At 38.0% G+C, this 20,194-nt stretch overlaps 2 protein-coding genes across 3 annotated transcripts in view; one reads left to right on the forward strand and one right to left on the reverse strand.

Moving 5' to 3' along the window:
* Pon2 (paraoxonase 2) overlaps positions 1-13,249 on the forward strand; it is a 31,654-nt gene extending 18,405 nt beyond the window's left edge. Inside the window, exons 3-9 of the mRNA XM_005331808.4 lie at positions 995-1,050; positions 5,222-5,387; positions 5,916-6,042; positions 8,188-8,388; positions 11,119-11,200; positions 11,887-12,015; positions 12,631-13,249. Of these exons, the coding sequence (XP_005331865.1) occupies positions 995-1,050; positions 5,222-5,387; positions 5,916-6,042; positions 8,188-8,388; positions 11,119-11,200; positions 11,887-12,015; positions 12,631-12,789 (920 nt within the window). The 3' untranslated portion in view covers positions 12,790-13,249. The remainder of the gene's footprint in view (positions 1-994; positions 1,051-5,221; positions 5,388-5,915; positions 6,043-8,187; positions 8,389-11,118; positions 11,201-11,886; positions 12,016-12,630) is intronic.
* Positions 1-19,626, reverse strand: part of LOC120891856 (uncharacterized) — a 79,830-nt gene extending 60,204 nt beyond the window's left edge. For both annotated transcript variants that reach the window (XM_078040392.1, XM_078040391.1), the window contains exons 1-5: positions 19,393-19,626; positions 17,854-17,900; positions 16,164-16,221; positions 1,832-1,933; positions 993-1,159 (exon numbers count right to left, since the gene is read on the reverse strand). In XM_078040392.1, the coding sequence (XP_077896518.1) occupies positions 1,104-1,159; positions 1,832-1,933; positions 16,164-16,221; positions 17,854-17,900; positions 19,393-19,492 (363 nt within the window). In that variant the 5' untranslated portion in view covers positions 19,493-19,626 and the 3' untranslated portion in view covers positions 993-1,103. The remainder of the gene's footprint in view (positions 1-992; positions 1,160-1,831; positions 1,934-16,163; positions 16,222-17,853; positions 17,901-19,392) is intronic.
* Positions 19,627-20,194: the final 568 nt, after the last annotated feature.

The following is a 20,194-nucleotide window of genomic DNA, read 5'->3' on the forward strand; positions in this document are numbered from 1 at the left end:
TTTGTTTTGCTTCTCTGTACAATGATAGTAGAACAAGCAACAGTGGAAGAAGTAACCAGCTAAAAGCAAACTCATAAATCAAAACCAAAATGGCTGTATAGATAGATGCTGTTTGATGTTGACAACCTAGAAATAATCTTGGAAAAATCCTTTGGAGAGATCTTAAACAGGAAGATTGGATTTTGTGGACTCAAAGAATGTGTCATGATTTGGCTTAATCTAAGCCATTTTTATTTCTCTTTTCTTGTGTTTGGGTCTATTATCTGTCTCTGGAATTTATACAGTGAGACCGCTGGGAAGGCCTTATGTCTAATTATTTGCAGTGCTATGTGAAGTGTACTGCAGACAATCAATAAACAATCAATAGTAATTGTAGCCTGCCTCAGAGATGGGAGTTGGAAGCTTCAACTGGCTTAGGTGCATGGTATTTTTTCATTAATTTTCTTTTGCTAGTCTTTCCTATAATTTAAAGCCTAAATAGAAAGCTTTCTTTGCTTATGAGAACAAGTAGGCACTGTTTGTAAAAGAAGGAATATGTAATCCCAGGTGTTTTATCTCCGTTAATGAGAGAGATGTCTTTTTGTTGCAGATTGGATGAGCAGAGAAGAGGACAAGGAAATTTGCATGGTTAAATGACTATGAGCCCTTGTTTCTGAAGGAAATATTCCCCTGATGTCAATTACTTTTTATCCAGACATCTGGATGTTTATCATAAGTGTGTACAGATGTCAGCTTGTTCTATATCATAGCTGGAAATGTGGTGATAACTTGACTTTGATTTGAGTAAACATAAAACATCTAACATTTAAAGTCAGAAGTTCACTTTAGGAAAGGTTTTAGACTGACATTTATTAAAGAGAATAGGGTCCTGGAATAAACTGGAACCATCCATAAAGATACAGACACTCTGATAGAATAAACAAAGTCCCAGTGATGCTATCTCTAATGAATAACAATCTGAAAATGATATTTCTCCACTTGCTTGAACTTACAGAAGCTGGTGCTGAAGATATTGACATTCTTCCCAATGGCCTGGCTTTCTTTAGTGTGGTGAGTACCATCTCATTTCTCCACGTGCAATAGAGGAGAGACAGGGCATTTGTTCAGGCCCATAGAGGAATAGCTTGCTTTAGAAATGCCTCACTCTTCAAAATATGTTCTGAAAAAAAAAGATTGATCACCTTAGAATATTCCAGTGCAGTGTGTGTTTTTAAAGTGTGTTATTAAAAAGGATATTTGTGGTATCATTGTGGATGTTAGATTCTACCATTTTTCTGTCTTAAACACAGGATCTATCCTTCTTTCCATTACATATTCAGTTTTAAGCATTTTCAATCTTACATATTCATATTTGTTATTTATTTCAAGCAATATACTTTCCCAAACAAGGCCAGTGCTTTTTCTTTCTTTATTTCCCTGAAGAGCCTATCCTAAGTGGAAAATCATTGACTGAGTTCATTTATACTCTTCCTTTTTGCCTTAATTCCTATCATTTGAAAAATAATATCCCTTCTGAGCACATCATAGAAAGACTTTAAAACTGATTAGCTTTCATGATGCTGGCCTTCTTCGTTATCCATTGCAATTGGAAATCCAGACAAGTAGGCAGATGAGCGCTTCTGACCCCACTTCTCAAGTTTGGGCAGAGAGAAGACTTTCATTGGTCCAGCTTTTCTGGAAGAAGAAGTATCTGATTCTTCAGACTAACTTTAATTATTTTGTTCCCCCTCAATATCCATTATTTCAGGCTCTGAGACTCAGGAGGCATGTGAAAACTTGGAGGTAGTTTAGAAGAGAGATGCAACACTAATAAAATAGTTGTCAGACTTACGGGAAAGGTGAGAGAACTCAGCTTGGAAGAGAATAAGGGTTGGAACACTCCTCAGGTTAATGATGATTTTATATGAAAAATTGTGAGCCACTGTTAGTGCCCCTGAGGGAAAAGGAAATACCATGGATGTTAATATACACCAAAAATGTATATTCAGCTTTAAAAGAAAAGTTTTATTTAATGAATCAAGTGATATTTATAGTAGGGCTCTGGGTTTGTTTGGAAGCATGTATCTAGAGGCTTAGGGAAAAAAACCACTAGAACCACTAATCAAAATTATTCATAACTTGAGATGCAAAATTCCTGGATAAAGTAGAAAGCAGTCTCATTGGGGTGGTTTTTTGTTTGTTTATTGTTTGTTTTTGCAAGGGTGCATTCTTTAAACTTACCTCATCAGGATTTTTACCCCCATAGGGATAAATTCTAAGGAGAAACAGTGAGATTTCTAAGCACATAAATCCACAGCCAGTTTGGCTGAGGGGCACATTACAATCACAATAGTCTTGTAGTCACGTCTACAGAAATTTTTTTTCTGCTTTTCTCTATTAACTTTCCTTTGTCCTCACAATATTCCCTTATTGTCACATTTTTATTTACTCAGTGATGTGTCTCACACTTCTCATAGTGTGCTCTTTTAAGTGAATGGCTCATACATCATAAGATTTGCTTCTCTTCCTAATATTTTAGCTCATTCAACCCATCTATTGTGCAGGCATGGATTTGAGGGTCACCTCGAGAATAGCATCACACTTGATGAGAAACTGGACAGCACAGAATAGAATATTAAAAAGATTTTAACAAGGTGAATGTACCCAACACTATTGAGCTGTACACTTCAAAATGGTGAAGATGTTGAATTTTATGTTACTTCTATTTTATCAGAAATAAGGATTTTTAAAAAAAAATTATTTAAATAATTATGAAGAATTATCACCATCTGGAAGTTTTTCCTGTGCATGTAAACCATGCTATTTTGGCGGGGGACATTACTAAAGAATGGAGATTATTAAGAGCTTAAGTATCACTGCCATGTAGCAATAGCATAATTTCAATTTATTTTACTTACTCTGCCTGCCAGCCTTGAAGGTATGTAATTGTAGATTTTTAAAAATTAAAGTGTCCAATAATGTGCATGAAGTGAGGCTTTGTTTTTTATTGTACCATTAAATTTGCATAAAATAAAACTGCATTGTATTAGTAAGCTAAAAGAGTGCATTCTAGTAAAATTTATTATCACCCATGAGGTTTTACCTTAAGAATGTAAGAATGAATCAGCATTTTATAAATAGATAACTGAAGTAACTAATTAAAAAAAAAAGACTTAGAGTGCCAAAAGAAACATTAAATAAAATTCAATACTCATTCCTGGTTAAAAGCTCCAAGCAAACTAGAAATAGGAGGAAAATTCCCAGAAACCTGCAGCAAACATCATTTTTAACAGTGAAACATTCCATTAATGTCCGGAATAGGATGAACGTGCCCAGTACCACTGTAACCTTCCATAATCTATTAAGAATTCTTAATAACCTAATTAAAAAAAGGAAAAGAAATGTGAGATAGGAAAAAAGAGACAGAAGTGTCATTATTTCCAGATAATATGGTTCCTTGTTTTTTAGACAATCCAAGAGATTCAATGAACAGACCGTTAGAACTCAGAGGAGAGTTCAGTGAAATGTTTGGATTCAAATAAGCTTATCAAATGCCGTGGCTTCCCACGGAGTTGAAGAAAACAAAACGCAATGATAGAATCTTCCATTCAGAACAGAAATTTAGCCTCCCATATGAATGTCATGCACATATTCAATATATGTATAAAGATACAGTAATTTAAAAAGTGGTGCATTGGCACAAGAATAGGCATGAGATAGATAAAGAACAAAATAGAGAGTCCCCTAACAGACCAGTAAGTAAATGGGGATCCAGGACATGATGAAAGTAATGTTTCCGGTAAGTGGGAAGAGAATGGAATATGTGCCAGACACTCTTCCAGGCTGTGGGATCTAGCAGGGAACAAATGGGACAAAATCCTGGCTTGCATTCCAGTGGGGCTTTGTGAGTATGTATTGGACAGTGACAGTGCTTTAACAAAAAAAAAATAAAATAAAGTAAGGTGGAGTATGGAGAGTGACGTCCGTAGTGAAGGTGACATCATGCTGCCATTTTGGAGAGGGTGCAGATAAGGTCTGTCTGATAAGTGACATTTCCCAGAGATCAGTTGGAAGGGAAGGCATAAATCTTGCAGATTTGGTGAGAAGAGACTCACAGGCAGAAAGAAGAGCAGCCCGTGAACCCTGAGTGAGGTCCGTTAGTCATCTCAGTCTATTTCTGTCTTAACCCCTTACTATACTAAGTACTGAACAGTATTTATGTAGGTGTGTCAGATGGCAAGGAAGGCAATGGAGAATAGTAAAACAGGAGAAGGAGGACAGGATGTGCCAGATCAGGTGAGTATTTTGGTTAGGGACAACCTTACTGAAAAGGTGGCATTTGATGTGTATCAAATAAGGAAACCAGAGAAAGGATCCCTATGTCTTGGGGTAGGGTGTCAGGCATTCCTGGCCATATTGAACAGTGAATAAAAGCCCAAAGCAGGAACCGGCTGTCTTGTTGAAGAACATTAAGGAAATTGAGGACAAGTCGGAGTAGATGAAGGAGAGAGAATGGGTGTCTGGGTGAGGAAGGTGAGATGTGCTAATCATGTGGCAACTTCTGGGTGTCCTAAGAATTTTTGCTTATGATCAGGTGGAGATGGGGAGCCACACAGAATTTTAATTAGAGTTATGACATAATCTGACACAATCTGGAAACTGAGGTGACCATAGACAATAGGGTATTAAGGGCAGTAGCAGCCAGGCCAGTTAGGAGGTGATTGCCATAACATGGTGGTGATGTGGACCAGGGAAGTCATAGAAGAGGTGGTAAGAACATTTCATGTCTATATGAAGGGATACATTTTTCAAGGCAAAGCCAACAGAATTTGCTGAGGTATTGGATCTGAGGTGTGAGACAAGGAAAGGAATTGTGACAGACTGTTGACAAGGACTTCTGGCATTGTGGAGGCAGAGTGCTGGTCAGGGGTTTGGGGGTCTCCACAGTTAATATGCAGAGATTCCAGCTCTGTCTGGAATCTCCCCATCCACCAACCTCCTGGTACCTTTTGAAAAGAATAAATCCCTGATCTTCCATCTCAACTCAGCAAAATCCTTATTGTTCAGCTTTCCAACTACCAATTTTTAATTTTTTCTCTTGTCTTCTCTTGTTTCCTTTGTCTCTGTGGTTTGATGCCACCACATTTAACCAAAAAGTCTTTATCATTCATGTGCAGTTCCCACTTTAGTCTGCAAAATTTCTTAAGCCTTTGTATTTAACTTTTCTTACTGTTTTGGAAAGGGTCTGAAATATCCAGGACTCCACAGCTTTGCACCAGATAAGTCTGGAGGAATACTAATGATGGACCTAAAAGAAGAAAAACCCAGGGCACTGGAATTAAGAATTAGCCGGGGTTTTGACTTGGCTTCCTTTAATCCACATGGCATTAGCACCTTCATAGATGACGGTAAGAGCTGATGAGCTACCAACGTTGAGAGACCTCAAGTGGCCCACAGATGACTGTGGAAAACAGATTTGGATCCTACTGATAGGAAAGAAACAATTTTCTCATGAATTATTCCCGCATCTTCATATAAGCAACTTGTTCACGTGTCTCTTCAGCTGGCAGTAAATTATGCTACATTTTGAAGTTTCTAACAGCTAACATCTGAAAAATTGTTTAGATTTCATAACCTTTTCATATACTTATGATTATTGTATTAAAAAGAGATATATTTCTGAATTAAACTATAAACAGATTATGCATGAATTCTGCATCCGGAGTGGGAAACACTCTTTCTTAAAGGTCAGAGGACCAATGATCAGAAATAACACCAGACAGTGATGGGAAAGCCTGGGAAGAAGAATGATCTGTTAGGTCGTCTAACAGCTGTACATTCAACCTTTCCTTGCCCGTGGTATTTAAATGTCAGTGCCTGCCCAGAGGTCCTATGGTTATGTCTTGCAAATTAACTCTGTTCTGTGGATTCTTTAGATGACACAGTTTATCTCTTTGTTGTAAACCACCCGGAATTCAAGAATACAGTGGAAATTTTTAAATTCCAAGAAGAAGAAAATTCTCTGTTACACCTGAAAACAGTCAAACATGAGCTTCTTCCAAGGTATTGTTTTCTTCTTTTGTTCATTCTCTAGTTTCTCTCTAGCATTTTCAAACATTCCCCATAATGAGTGGTCTTCTCACATTTTATAAGAGCTAATACATATGTATGAGCTTATAGATAAAACGTATTATATATTATGTATAATACAAGAGTTTATACGTGTGTGTGTTTATATGTGCATGTATATTTATACAGGTTGAGCATTTCTAATTCAACAATCTGAAACCCAAAATGTTCCATTATCCAAAACTTTTTGAGTCCTAATTTGATGCCACCAGTAAAAGTTCAGCATGAAACTTGGACATGAGTCAGGTGTACCATCTAAATAGGAAACTTGTTTCATGTACAAATCTTAAAAATATTGTATCAAATCATCTCCTAGCTATATGTGTAAGATGCATATAAAACATAAAAGAATTTCATTTTGCCAGGCTGGTGGCACAAGTCTGTAATCCTAGTGGCTCCAGAGGCTGAGACAGGAGGATCACGTATTCAAAGCCAGCCTCAGCAAAAGTGAGGCACTAAGCAACTCAGTGAGACCCTGTCTCTAAATAAGACACAAATAGGGCTGGGGATGTGGCTCAGTGGTCTAGTGCCCTTAAGTTCAGTCCCTGGTACCCACCTCAAAATTTCATGTCTAGACCTGGGTCCCATCACCAAAATATCTCATTATATATATGCAAAGACTCCAAATTTTTTAAAAATGAGAAACATTTCTGGTTCCAAGTATTTGGATAAGGGCTACTTTACCTGTATACACACCCACTAAACACACACACTCGCTCACACACACACCTGTGGTATAGTTTCCTTATAGACCATGGAGAACGTGGCATACGAAGGTTGAGGGCCCTCTTTACAATAATCAGTGTTCTGGAGGATTTCCTTGAGAATGACAAAAGGCTAGGTTACAGGGCGATACTCTTCAGGCACATCTTGATAATAAAGACACATCCTACCATTTTTTCCTGCTGTTGCCCTCATCTTACATGACTCAGCACCCAAACACTTGTCCTGCCAGGGGAGAATAGCCTGTTTTATACAGGGCTTGTATGCTTTGTATAGGGCTTTTCTACAAAGTGATCTCACGTGGTTAGTTGGCAGCTGTGGGCTAATGGCCCCATAGAATTGGAAGCATTCAATTTGGAAGTGGGTCACTACCACTTCAAGAACATAATGCTGGCAGATAAGGTGGCTAAAAGAGAACCATGTATATCCTCTCAGCTCAGTTTGCATTCACCTACTGTTTTTAGTTTAAATTTGATGAATATTTTTAATTTCTACTTCCTTATCTAGGGCATAAGCATGTAAATTCCCATCATTTTTTCCCCCAAGATGCACTTTATAATAAATAGGAGCATAAATACTATTCATGCAGCCTCTGTATTATAGGGCTCTTTCAGAAAGTAGGAGACCAACCTTCCCTGTAGCTCTGTATTTTTCATTTGACAAAGAAGAAAGCAGCTCTTTCAGAAATTTTTGCATAGGGTAATTGGAATTTAAATTTAATGACACCTTTGCCTAACTGGTTTTAAAATGTAATTGTTTTTAGCATATCAATCTCTCACCTGAAGCATTGTACTATGGCAATTTCATCATCCATCTCTCTGCAAGTGTTTATTGAGTGCCTGTTCATTCTCAGCATGTCGACTTTGTGAGGCAGGTAGAAATTGAATAGTCAACCTTAGTTTGACTAATAACTAAGCATGGGCCATCAGGAAGATCCAGCAACTGAGTAAATGGGGGCTAGGTAAATGTTACTGACGGCCTAACCAGCTCACCAGTCAATCAGACCCTCTCCAGCTCTGTACTCTGGATAGTTCTATCTTTACGTGTAATTGTTAAACCCTATATTGCTTGCATCAAAAACACCCCGATGGTGCCAAGTTCTTTAATAATGATTCTGTCATAATTGCTAAATGACCTATCTTCAGATTACCTGCTACTGTCCAAAACTGTTCTCTTGCTGATGATAATATTGTATATTACATATGACTGTAGCCACTGAATTTAGCTCACCTTTTCCTAGAAAACCTCTTATCAAAAATTTAAAGCACATGTTGTATAAACCTTATGGGTATTTAATATTTAATATGGATACCAATAAACTATTGTTTTCTCTCACATGTTATTTTTCTCTTTCAGTGTAAATAATATCATAGCTATCGGACCAAGACATTTCTATGCCACCAATGACCACTACTTCTCTGATCCTTTCTTGAAGTATTTGGAAACATATGTGAACTTACACTGGGCAAATGTTGTTTACTACAGTCCAAATGAAGTTAAAGTGGTAGCAGATGGATTTGATTCAGCAAATGGGATCAATATTTCCCCTGATAAAAAGTATGGCCCCTTACAGAATATCTTAATTTCTCCTAAGTCTTAAGGCTAGCCAAAGTCTTTGGTTTCTTTTTTGTTGTTTTTAGTTTGCTTTTTGTTTTGTTTTTTCCCCAGTATGAAAATAACTTCCTTGATATTTTTATATGATCTCATGTCTGCATAATATATGACATATTTACATATAATACATAATTATATGTATTTATGCTAATAGGTTATGTATATACATACAATATATAAACTTTGGCATATATCATTGTCAAATTTAATTTTATAGCCAGGTGTGGTGGTACACACCTATAATCCCAGCAGTTCGGGAGGCTGAGGCAAGAGGATCAAAAGTTCAAGGCCAGTCTCAGCAATTTAGCAAGGCTTTGCACAACTTGGTGAGACCCTGTCTCAAAGTAAAAACTAAAAAGGTCTGGAGATGTAGCTTAATGGTTTTTCACTGGTGCCAAAATAATAATAGTAACAATAATAAATTTTATAAATGTAAATTTTGATAAAATGGGATCTTATTAAGTATGCATATTAAATATCAGGTAGATCTTTCCTTTCAAACAAATATATTTTTCTTTTATTGACTATATATTTTGCCATTATAAGGATGATCCTAAACTAATTCAACCAATTGTCTGTTGATGAACATGTTAATTAATATTATTTTTCTGCCAAAGACCATTCTGTATTTCTCATTTACCACTGAAACTTATCCAGATATTTTTAAGGGGAAAACTCCCTATGAGAGCATTAAAGCATAATGATTAAACTTGCAGATTTTGGACTCATACAGACCTGCATTCAAATCCCAATTAAGACATTGGCTAAATGGCATTATGAGTCCTAGCTCTTTGTATATTTGTACAAGTATTTCTATAGATTGAGCCCCTAAAAATAGAACTAGTTGCTCAGTTAACTGTAATAAAACGTTAACTGTAATAAATATTGCCAGATTACTTGCAGAAATTCTCTCACTCTTTTTGTGTGCACAACAACAATCTACAAGAAAGGTTATTAAATCCTTTACCAGCTTTCTCTCCTACTGCCTTAGCACACTGAGCAATTTAAACTACCACAAATACAACAGGAAATAAATCTGGCATTCCTTGACAACAAATGTCCTTATTCTTGCAATGCAATTTCTCCTTTCTTGTTATTTACTGAAAAGAAATGTAGAATCATTTAATTTAAATCGTCTCTAACTGACCTGATTCCACCTCTCTAGCAAATCTGATTTTCTCTCCATCTCTCATATTTCTATTACAACTGTCAAACTTTCCAGACACTCAGGCTAAACAGTAATAATAATAATAAAAAGAAGAAGGAGGAGGAGGAGAATAATCCAGTTCTGACTCCTCCCCTTTCACCATTCCTGTCCATCCAATGAGCAACTCACCTTGGTTTCACCCATGCCCCCTCCCCCACTCACCCTGCTTTCCCAGCTGCTTGCCTGGCTCAGTTCTCATCCTCTCTGCCTAGGAAGACTTTGTTCCAAGTAGTTTCCAGCCTCCTTCCATCTTTTGCACTCTTGCCTATTTTGTCTCTCCATGGCTCATTACCCTTTAAGGGTTCCCACAATGGGAGCTCTGTCTTCCTCTCTGACTCCTCACACGGGGGCACAGCACCGTGAGCAGAGCAAATGCTCTGTAATTGTGGAACTGTGCTCACCATTTGTTATTATGCCACTTGGTTGTTCGAAAACTCCCTCGGAATCCAATTGTTCATCAGATCAAGGCAGGAAAGGGTTGGGTTTTCTTTAAATGACTTGCCCCACCCTGCCTCTTTCTGTTATTTTCATACTTTCCATGTTTTAGACAACAAACTCATTTTTGACAAACAACCCTTCCTCACTTCTTCCCCTGTTCTTTGGCACATGTGTTTTCTTTGGGCAGAAGGTGAGTCAGATCTAACCTCTGCTTCTGTGTGCTTCATGTGGGTGCCCCATCCTTTGTGAGTCTTTTTGTCTTCTCAGGAATTAGAGGGTTTTTGTTGTTGTTGTTGTTGTTGTTGTTTCAGTTTCTAGACATGAAATAGAAACTTAGGTTTTTCATAGGTTCAAACCAGTCTGATCCTCCCAACACATTCCAAACATCTGGGGAGAAAGGCTGTGTCTACTTCACCTTTGAATCTGCCACCGCAGAGTTGCAGTAATGATTCCTCAATGCAACAGTGGCCACGGAACAGCCAGTTCAGGCAATGAAATTATCCAGAGTGGCTCATTAATTCACACTCCACAGGTGTAGAGCGATTGTTCTGAATTGATACTTATCTCTTACCTTCAAGTTCTCCATGCACTGATATTTTATTAACTATTAATAAGTAGTAGTAAATAGCATTAATAAAATATATTCTGTACCATATATTTCTATATGATAGTTAAAAATGTCAAATTACATTGTGGAATGTAGAAGGTTTTCTTAGGAAACCAAACATCTGTTATATTGTCATTTCAGTGGGAAATATCGTGGGCTTTCTATTCAAATTGATGTCCTGTGCTATTTTTCCTTACAAATCTTTTGAGAAATAATTTAATAATTCCATGATTGTTGTAGCACCACTGAATTGATTTTGAAAGCTTTACTTTTTAAATAAAAATTGACCTTTATCAGGTATTCCTCGAGGGCCCATCATTGATTAACTCCTTGGCAGGTTATTAAGACTTATTCTTTTATACTGTATTAATGAAGCTATCTATTGGCAGGAAGCCCTAACCGGTATGTCCTTTCCACTAAGGTATCTCTATGTTGCTGACATGTTGGCACATGAAATTCATGTTTTGGAAAAACACCCTAATATGAACTTAACTCAAATAAAGGTAAGTATTTATTTTTATGTATAAAGTAAGTATTCATCTATTATACCAATACCACACTTAGAACAAATGGATGCTAGTGTAACAGTTCTGTGTTTTTAGATATTACCTCCCTATGAGAGAAATTTCATGTTCCCAGCGATCACAAAGACCAACTCTGATTACATGCAGCAGCCGGTTGAGAGTGATGTTTGCATCAGATTTAGGGCTCATTCTATGAAGTATTGATGGCATTTGATGAATTCCAATAAGAATTTTCACAATTGAAAAGACTAATAGATGAATTCTCAAATGAAGATTTATGCACGGTGTCAGTTCTTTCAATAATAAATGAAGGTAGAAATTGGGTTCCACACCATTATTATTTTCTTCCTGCTCGGCAACACATATTTTAGGTTGATTTAAGAATTTCCTCTCTTGCTTTGAGTTCCTTGAGCTAACTGATCATCGAGCATCTTTTAAAGGAAAAGGAGTTCATTTTTTTGAGAGATTGAGCATCGTCCTAACTCTCTTAATTTCAGAGAAGATGAAAAATGGTTCCAAAGCAATTTATTAAATTTATTTTAAGCAATATTGGTGTTTCATGGGAAGATGTGTATAATTTTCTCACATTTCAGAAAAGTTTAGCTCCAAATCATTTAATTTAGTTGCTCATGTCATTTAGATACTGACATTTCTTCACTTGTTAGGTACTCCAGTTGGACACACTGGTGGATAATGTATCTATTGATCCTTCTTCGGGGGACATCTGGATAGGCTGTCATCCTAATGGCCAGAAGCTCTTTGTGTATGACCCCAACAATCCTCCCTCATCAGAGGTGTTTATAGTTTGAGTTTTTCAACCCTCATTATTCAAGTCCTTTAGAACTAATACTCCAATGAACTGTCACAGGGATGATTTGTTAGTTCTCTTAAACCAATAATCCAATAAACTTGTGTGGTGGTTTTGTAATTGCTTTAAGCCAATAATTGGCAGAATGTTGCATTGTTCAAATGCTTTAAGAAGGGTAATCTTTTGATGTATTAAATTATGGTGGGAATTAGTCAAAAGGCATTTTTATAAAGACATGTGTCCTTCTTGTGCAGTATACTGTAAATTTTTAAAATATCCCATTTATTGTCAGTTCACCGCATGACATGATTTTTGTTCACAGTGAAGTAGTGTGAAAGTAGGCACATTGGTGTGAACGTATTTCTCTTAATCTTGAATTGCAATAATAACACTAAATCCGGTGTTGGCATGGCATAACTGGATGGTTTTTAAAAGTACTGTCTTTGAAGGTTTGAGAAAGTAATTTAAACATTAAAAAAAGATTGGTAACTGCTGTTTTCAACAGCATATCCTCTTAGTCACTGTGGAAGACAGGAATTGTTGGTGGTTGAGTGACATACAAATGTGGTGGCTCTATTAATACTTTGTATTTTCTGAGTAGGTTCTCCGCGTCCAGAACATCCTATCCGAGAAGCCTCTGGTCACTACAGTTTATGCCAACAACGGATCTGTCCTCCAGGGAAGTTCTGTGGCTGCAGTACATGACGGGAAGCTACTTATAGGCACTTTGTATCATAGAGCTTTGTACTGTGAACTCTAAATCGTATTTTTGGTGTGCAAGAGTGACAACTTCTCCTATTAAGTTTTTATGAGTTGCTAATTCTGAGGGAATTTAACCAGCAATGTTGACCCATAAATGTATGTGACATATATAGTTTAGTTCAGTAAGGAGAGGCCTCTTCAATTCTTATAGCACTTTTAACCTAAAAGGAAAATGAACAGTTCTTTTAAATGCCAAGAAAGAAAGAAGAAAGCTGCTTTTCCAAAGTGAAGACACTTTGCACAACAAGCCTCACCTTTGCCTTCCATCTGCAGAAAGTGAGTCCACTGAAACAGTGTGAGTGCTATTTCCTTAAAATGTAAGTGACCTCAGTTCCCACATTGTGACCACTGTGAGTGTTCAAAACTACTGATTGATAATGTGTTTTGAGTTTTTATACTTAACATCTTTGTTTACTGTTAAAGATTTGGAATTATATTAAAGACTAACTGAAATCCAAGTTCTCCCTATGTTTAATTCTCAATGCCTGCTCTGGGGGTGGGGGGGACGCAGCCTTCCTATGGGGTTTCCTTGGGATAGATAGGTATGGCCATATCAGTTTCTCTCATTAAGAGCTGAACATCAAGGGACTCTTTATTTGAAAAAAAAATAATCAACAACAACGAAATCAACTAAATACTGCAATTCGAATTCTCAATTCTTAGGGACTGTCTTATCTATTCTTCTCCTAAATGGGAGCCCAGCTTGGATTCAAAGGGGAGATAAAAAGTTGGAGCTGTCAGATCATCTCACCTGCTTGTGGAACAGAATGTGTTGGAAGCCAGGAGAGATGCACTCAGCTGTCTGAGAACATGTGGTCAAGCAGCAGCAGTGCTAGGCTTAGGGCCAAGGTGCCTAAATCACCAGGGGGAGAGTTCACCCACTCACTCTCGCTTCTATTAAAACTGTTTCAAGCCCTGGAGAGAGAATTTCAGGTGTTTCTTTACATTGTAGCTTATCAGCATACTTTTCCTACTCTCTTCCCATCTTCATCATGATCATTAAGATATTTGTGAGTTAATTACATTGTGCCCAAGAATGCACTGAAAAGGTTATGTTCATTATTTCATTTAATCCTAATTGCAGCCTCAGGGATAGGTATTGATATTATATCATAGTTAACATTTTGCAGAGGTTCAAGGTCGCACACCTAACAAGGGGTAGATATCAATCTATTTCTGATGCCAGAGCCTAGACCCTTAACAGCCACATAAAGGTACTGCCATAGGACCAATGAGTATTTCGTATTTTCTCCTTTCTTGACATAAATAGTTGGTTTTTCTTTTTTAAAAAATATCAGTTCGAGTTCTGTTTCATCTGATAGCTTTCAAATGTAAATGGCAAAAGTATTCTTAAACTCGACCTCTGTCCATTTGGACAGTTTTTATTTATGTGTTTAAATGTCTATTGATGACTTGGATCTATTCACAATAAAATAATGACTATTTTTTGCAGTTTCCATTATCCATGTGAAAAAAAAATGTTTGTCACAGATGAATAAAGCAAGATTAAATATTATTCACCTGGAAATCCAAAACTAAGAATTAACATATATTTTGAGGTTTTTTTTAGGAGAAAATCAATATCTAAAGAGCCACATTTATAAAATGTACCAGAATACAGTAGGCATAAAATAAACTTGTTTTCTATTTTATTTATGGAAAATTTGGGCAAAAGTAGCTATAAGTTAGTAAGTACATGTATTGTTTATCTTGAAATACAAAAAAAAAAATTAAACTCTGATTTTTGGCCTCCATGGACCATGAAAGATTCTCTTTTATTGAACTATAAGTTTGATGTATATTTATTTATAATGATTTTTTTGTGATCATATACTGGAGGTGAACAATTTGGTCATTAAGAGGCTATCATTTAAAATAATTGAAACTACAATTGGGATATGGGACCACTAAGTTTATGTAGGTCTTATGAGAGTGTGTGTGCAAGTGTGTGTGTGTAAGTGTGTGTGTGTGTTTGTGGGTGTGTGTTTTAATTCTTTTAAATTCATGATCCTTTTAAATAACAGTATCCTTTTAGTTCTTACAAAGCCCCCAGCTATTTTATAATAATCATATGTGAATATGATTACTTAATACAGGGAGAAAAGAAAACTAAATATAAATTACAAGTGGATTTTTTTTCCATTTTGTGCATGGATTAATCCTACATGACAACTAATCTAAGGATGATCCTTCCTCTAGATTTCTATTTGCTCAGTGTGAATCCTCCTTTGGAGCCACAGCCTATGCAGGCTGGTGAATGTCAATCCAGCAAAGCAAAGGAGAAGTACTGGGACCCACCACCACACCACCCACTGCCACCCCGCGGCTATTTAATACTTTTCCTTACTTACTCATCCAGCTTTCCATGAAGAGATTCTGGACGGTGGGGAGGGGGTGGGGGCAGGTGAAGATGCCAGTAGATCTCTCTTAGCCTTTGCTCCTGCTTTTCAATTTTCTCCCAATGTGTTTTAGTTTTCATTCTCTTATTAAGGTGAGTTTAAACACGCTTTCAATACATATATAGATTGGTATTTATTTTTCAGTGGGCATTTTTTTCCCCTTTAAAGGATGTTGACCTTTTTCTTATAAATATCAAAGAGTTCTTTACACATAAAGGGTGGAACTGTTTTTCCATCGATAACTGCAAATTATCAGTTACATAATTCTTTGGTTGTTGTCGGGGTTTTTAAATGTTGTTTGGGGGGTTTTTTGGTCTTTTTTTAAAAAAATTGTGTCGGGGGGGCAGTGCTGGGGATCAACCAAGGGCCTCATGCATCTGGACAAGTGCTCTGCCACTGAGCTGCACGCACCTCAGCATCTCACTCTTATTAGGGTCTGAAAGCACAAGGAAGTGATGTTTTTGACTAGAGTTGAAAGCTCTGCACAAGTTTTTAAACTTTCAAAGCATTGAGTGAGAGAGATTACTCAGACTGAAATCAAGAAGAAAACTAATTAAAGCCTCTAGCATCCCTTGCTTTTAGTTACTAGCTTTCAGCTGACTTTAAACACCACTAATTCTATAGGTCACACAGGTGAATAATATACTACCAGTCTCCCAGGAACTTTGCTGCAGACCAGACCTCTACTGAGTAGATCCTGATAATGGTTGCCTAGGTAACTTTTTCAGGGACTTGAAGGCTACTTTTGTTGAAACCACTAGCTCTTTTATCATCAGACAGCCAAAACCTCTGCCCTAGGATCATGCTAAGGCCGCCATTATCTGAACATGCATTCCACAAAAAGTCATGAGGATGGATAACACGTGTGCAGACAACTGATTATTTCACTTCTGATCGATTTTCACCCTGATTCTTTATCCCATAAATATTCCCAAACCAGATCCTTGGGGAGGTAGATTCAAGATTCTCTCACCTCCATGTTTGGTGGCCCTGAGAATAAACTCTTGCAAAACTTCAATGGTTGGTATACTCTACAGCCAGAAAAATGAGCCTTGTTAGATAACAAAACATTCCCAGGTGTGTTGTAGACTAATGATAATGATAAATAAACTCATTACATAAATTTCATTTTGAGCCTGAAAGTAATACTCATGGCAACATGACTTCTGCACTTTTCCACTTTGAAGAAAACTACAAGATTTCTCTTAGAGCATCAAATGGAAGGCACAGCTTTAAATGGACTCCCTGTTTTGTCCATGACCCTTCTACTCTATGGTCTCTACATCCATAAAGACAGCCCTCTTTACAGGATCCTTCCAGCTTACATACATTCTTTCATTTCTTCCTCTTCCTTACCACCTCCCTGCCCACATCCTACAAATTGCCAATATCACCACCTAAACATTTCTCAAATTCCTACAATTCTACAATAGGAAGTAATCCTACCATAATTCATACAATAGGAAATATCTTCATAGCTTCTCCAGCCACCACCACCTACTCACCCAGACTAAGGCTCCAACTATCTTCAGGCTCTGGGACACACAAGCCCTTCACCTTTTCTCAATCCATTCTCACCGCTGTGGTGTGAGGTTCCTAAAACCACTGCTGGGCCACGTGATTTCAATGGTTTTCCCAGTGCTCCCTAGAGCATAATTCAAGCTCCTGAGCTGGGCCTCCAAAGTCCTGCCTACCTCTCCAGACTGACTTCTCCACTTTTTTCCCCAGGTCCTTTATGTCCCATGTGGCCCTGGAATCAGCAGTTAGCGGCATCTGTGAACTTATCAGAGATGTCGATTCTCAAGTCCTACTCCAAACCTAACAAATTAGAAACTGGGTACAGGACCCAGCAATATGTGTGTCAGCAAGCACACCAGTGACCATTAGGCCTGCTGAGGTGAGAGAACCTTTAACCACTCTGGGTTGATGTCATTGCTGTGCCCCCGAGTCCCGGTGCTTGCAGATTCCCTCCTCCTGGCCCCCCGCCTCCATACCTACCTGCCTCCTGTGGGCCTCACCACACTTTCTTCTAACTAACCCTACTTAGAGTCATCTAGTCAAATAAATCCCTGTTAGATCAAATAGTGTCATATGTGGCTGTACCTGGAGATGTGATCCAGACTACAGAGTCACAGAGGGGCTGTAGAACATTGGTGAAGGATCCTTTGAACAGTTAAAGTGGAGTTCACCTGAAAAGGTCCTTCCTGGTAAAGTGTGACCCCGATTCATTTGTCCCTTAGTCAGAGAAACATGAGACTGCTTGGACCCCGATGCCCCTTGCTACTAAATACACTCAGCCCAGTGACTCCCAGCAGATTTTAGGCTGCATATGAAGTCCCAAGTGAGGACTGATCATGGTGGGTTGCAGGAAGCTTAGTGAACAATGTATCAGGAATTGTTCTGACTTGGCTTCACTATGAGATGCATCCTCAAAGTGGAAATGAGGATTTTATCTAAATTCAAGCATATCATATTCCTGAAATAATAGAAATCTGTAATCTTCCAGTTTTTTCTCCCCCAAAGCAGCACAAGACACATATCAAGGCATGTAGTTTTCCATACCCAGCTTTTAAACATCTGTCTCTCTGGCCTCTGGACATTTCCTAATAGTCTAAAATCTATGTTCATTTTTTTAAAGGACAACATTATGAAGAGATACTCACATTCTCTCGTAATTTACAGCTCTCTCCCTTCTTCACTACTTCTTTTTCTGGGCAAGAATCACGGATATGAACAATTTTTATTTAAGAAAAAAAATATTACATTTTGTGATCAAGATAAATGGTTTAAATTTTGCAAACATTACAAAAGTTCATATAATAAAAACAAAGGCTTCTTTCACACTCACTGACCTCCCACTCTCTGTCACCCCAACCTTCTGCTCTTAAAGTCACTACTTTTCTGTTTGTGTCCAGATTGTTTTTATATGTATGCACCCAGATATATAATATATATAATGCCCATACTCTTTTTAAAAATTCTTTTTAGTTGTTGATGGAACTTTATTTTTTTTTCTTTCTAGGTGGTGCTAAGAATCAAACCCAGTGCCTTGCACAGGGTAGGCAAGTGCTTTACCACTGAGCCACAATCTCAGTCCCCCATACTCTTTATACAGAAGAATTACACCATATTGCCTTCGGCATTCCCCTGAATGGTGCTTTGCTATCAATGGTATAGGAGCAACTGGACTGATGTGTTTTGCCACTTATTATACAATGTCCAACTCTACACAATGAGGGGGAAAAAGGTCCAGCATCAATAGCTAATTTCTAAAATTTAAAGAGCCAGTTTCAAATGAAAGCAGAACTTGAATTTAGGACTTTAGAATTCACTTGTCCTACTCAATCAATAACAGTAAACCCCTCTCACCTCACTGATGCACTCTGACCTTTCAACCAAGCCCACCTGGCCTATTGCCAGGGTCTTTTTGCTTGCTGACAAACAGCGGTCTCAGGGATTAGAGATGGAGGCGACGACAGGTTCTTTTCCCATAATCTCACTGCCAGGTGGAACAGTCCAACAAACACAATATTCCAGTCAAATCTGTTACCACAAATGATTACTACCAAGAAGGCATGGAAAAACATCGTACCATCTGTTCTGCAAACTCAGTGAAGTCTCAGCTCTATCATTTTAGGTATTTCCACATACACTCCACAAAGAGATTCAGTCCAAGACGGAGACCTACATGGAGAATTCACTCACCTTAGGTCAGAAAGCAGAGTCTTCTTGGGTTGGTCATGTGGACAAAGCACATAGCAGTGTTCTAGGTCCAGGACCCCCTGGGACTTTGACTTCCTCACCCCCGTTCTTCTTCAGGGCAGAGCTGGAGCTGCCTCATGCTGTATGTTTGGCAACCCACTTAGTTGGAATGTAACTGGCTTCACAATGAATAATTATTTCTATCTCATGTGCTAATGAGAACTCTCCAGGCACAGATTTAGAAGGTGGCACTTGATGGGGTGGCCCCAAAGTTTGGAAGTTTGTAATGCTAATTTACCATGCTGATGATGTGAATTACTAGTTATGATATTTAAATAATTACTATTTCTAAGGTTTAAAGTTAATGTAAATACACACACACACACACAACACACACACACACACACACACTTCTCTGCTTCAAGTGAAAAAATTTAAAACAAATTATAGCTAACAAGGCATCCTCAATCAATTGTCTAAGAATATGCCTCTTTCCTTACCCCATTCTTCATGCCAGACGACCGAGTGGTAAACACAGAGATAAGGAAGTTGAACTCTGGAGTCACTTGACCTGAGTCCACATGGAGACTTTGTGTTCATATGGATCCGCCAGAGAGTTATTAGTTAACCTCTCTGAACCTTGTTTTCTTCTTTATATAGTGAGGTTGACAAGGAGGCCATGTGATGAGGCAGGCAAAACACTGAGCTCATAGTCCGATTATCACGGTTTCATCATCTCTATCATCTCTTTGTGTTCGTTCTTCCAAGTTTCTTTCTCCCAAGTTTCTCCATCCACCTCCTCCGATCCACCCATTTAGTCATATTGATTGAAATAATTTTTTTAAGCCCAAAGTTTCATGGAAAGCACTGGAGGATCTAGTGGGTCAATGGGCAGGGTCTCTTCCCACAGAAGCCTCTGACCTCAATGCGGTTCAGACTTCACCCAGGCTGATCTTGATGGAATTCTATAATGTGTCAAGCTCCGTGCTGAGCACTTTACATTTATTATCACCCTTGATTTTAAGCCACCTACAAAGCTGATGCCCTTTTACAGAAGGTGAATCTGAAACTTTAATAAGCTGAGTGCATAACTAAAACTAGTCCAAACCCAGGAAGCCTGACACTCAAACCTGTATCACACCCCTTGGGTCCTCAGCTCTGTAAGCCCTTCTTCTCCCAAGTCACCGTGGAATTAACTTCCAGTCCCTCCTATGCTTGCATTCTTAGAATTATCGATATTAGGGCTGAGGGTGTAGGTCAGTGGTACAGTACATGCCTAGCCTGTGTGAGACCCTGGCTTTG

This window comes from Ictidomys tridecemlineatus, chromosome 2 (assembly GCF_052094955.1).
Source record: "Ictidomys tridecemlineatus isolate mIctTri1 chromosome 2, mIctTri1.hap1, whole genome shotgun sequence".
NCBI lineage: Eukaryota > Metazoa > Chordata > Mammalia > Rodentia > Sciuridae > Ictidomys > Ictidomys tridecemlineatus.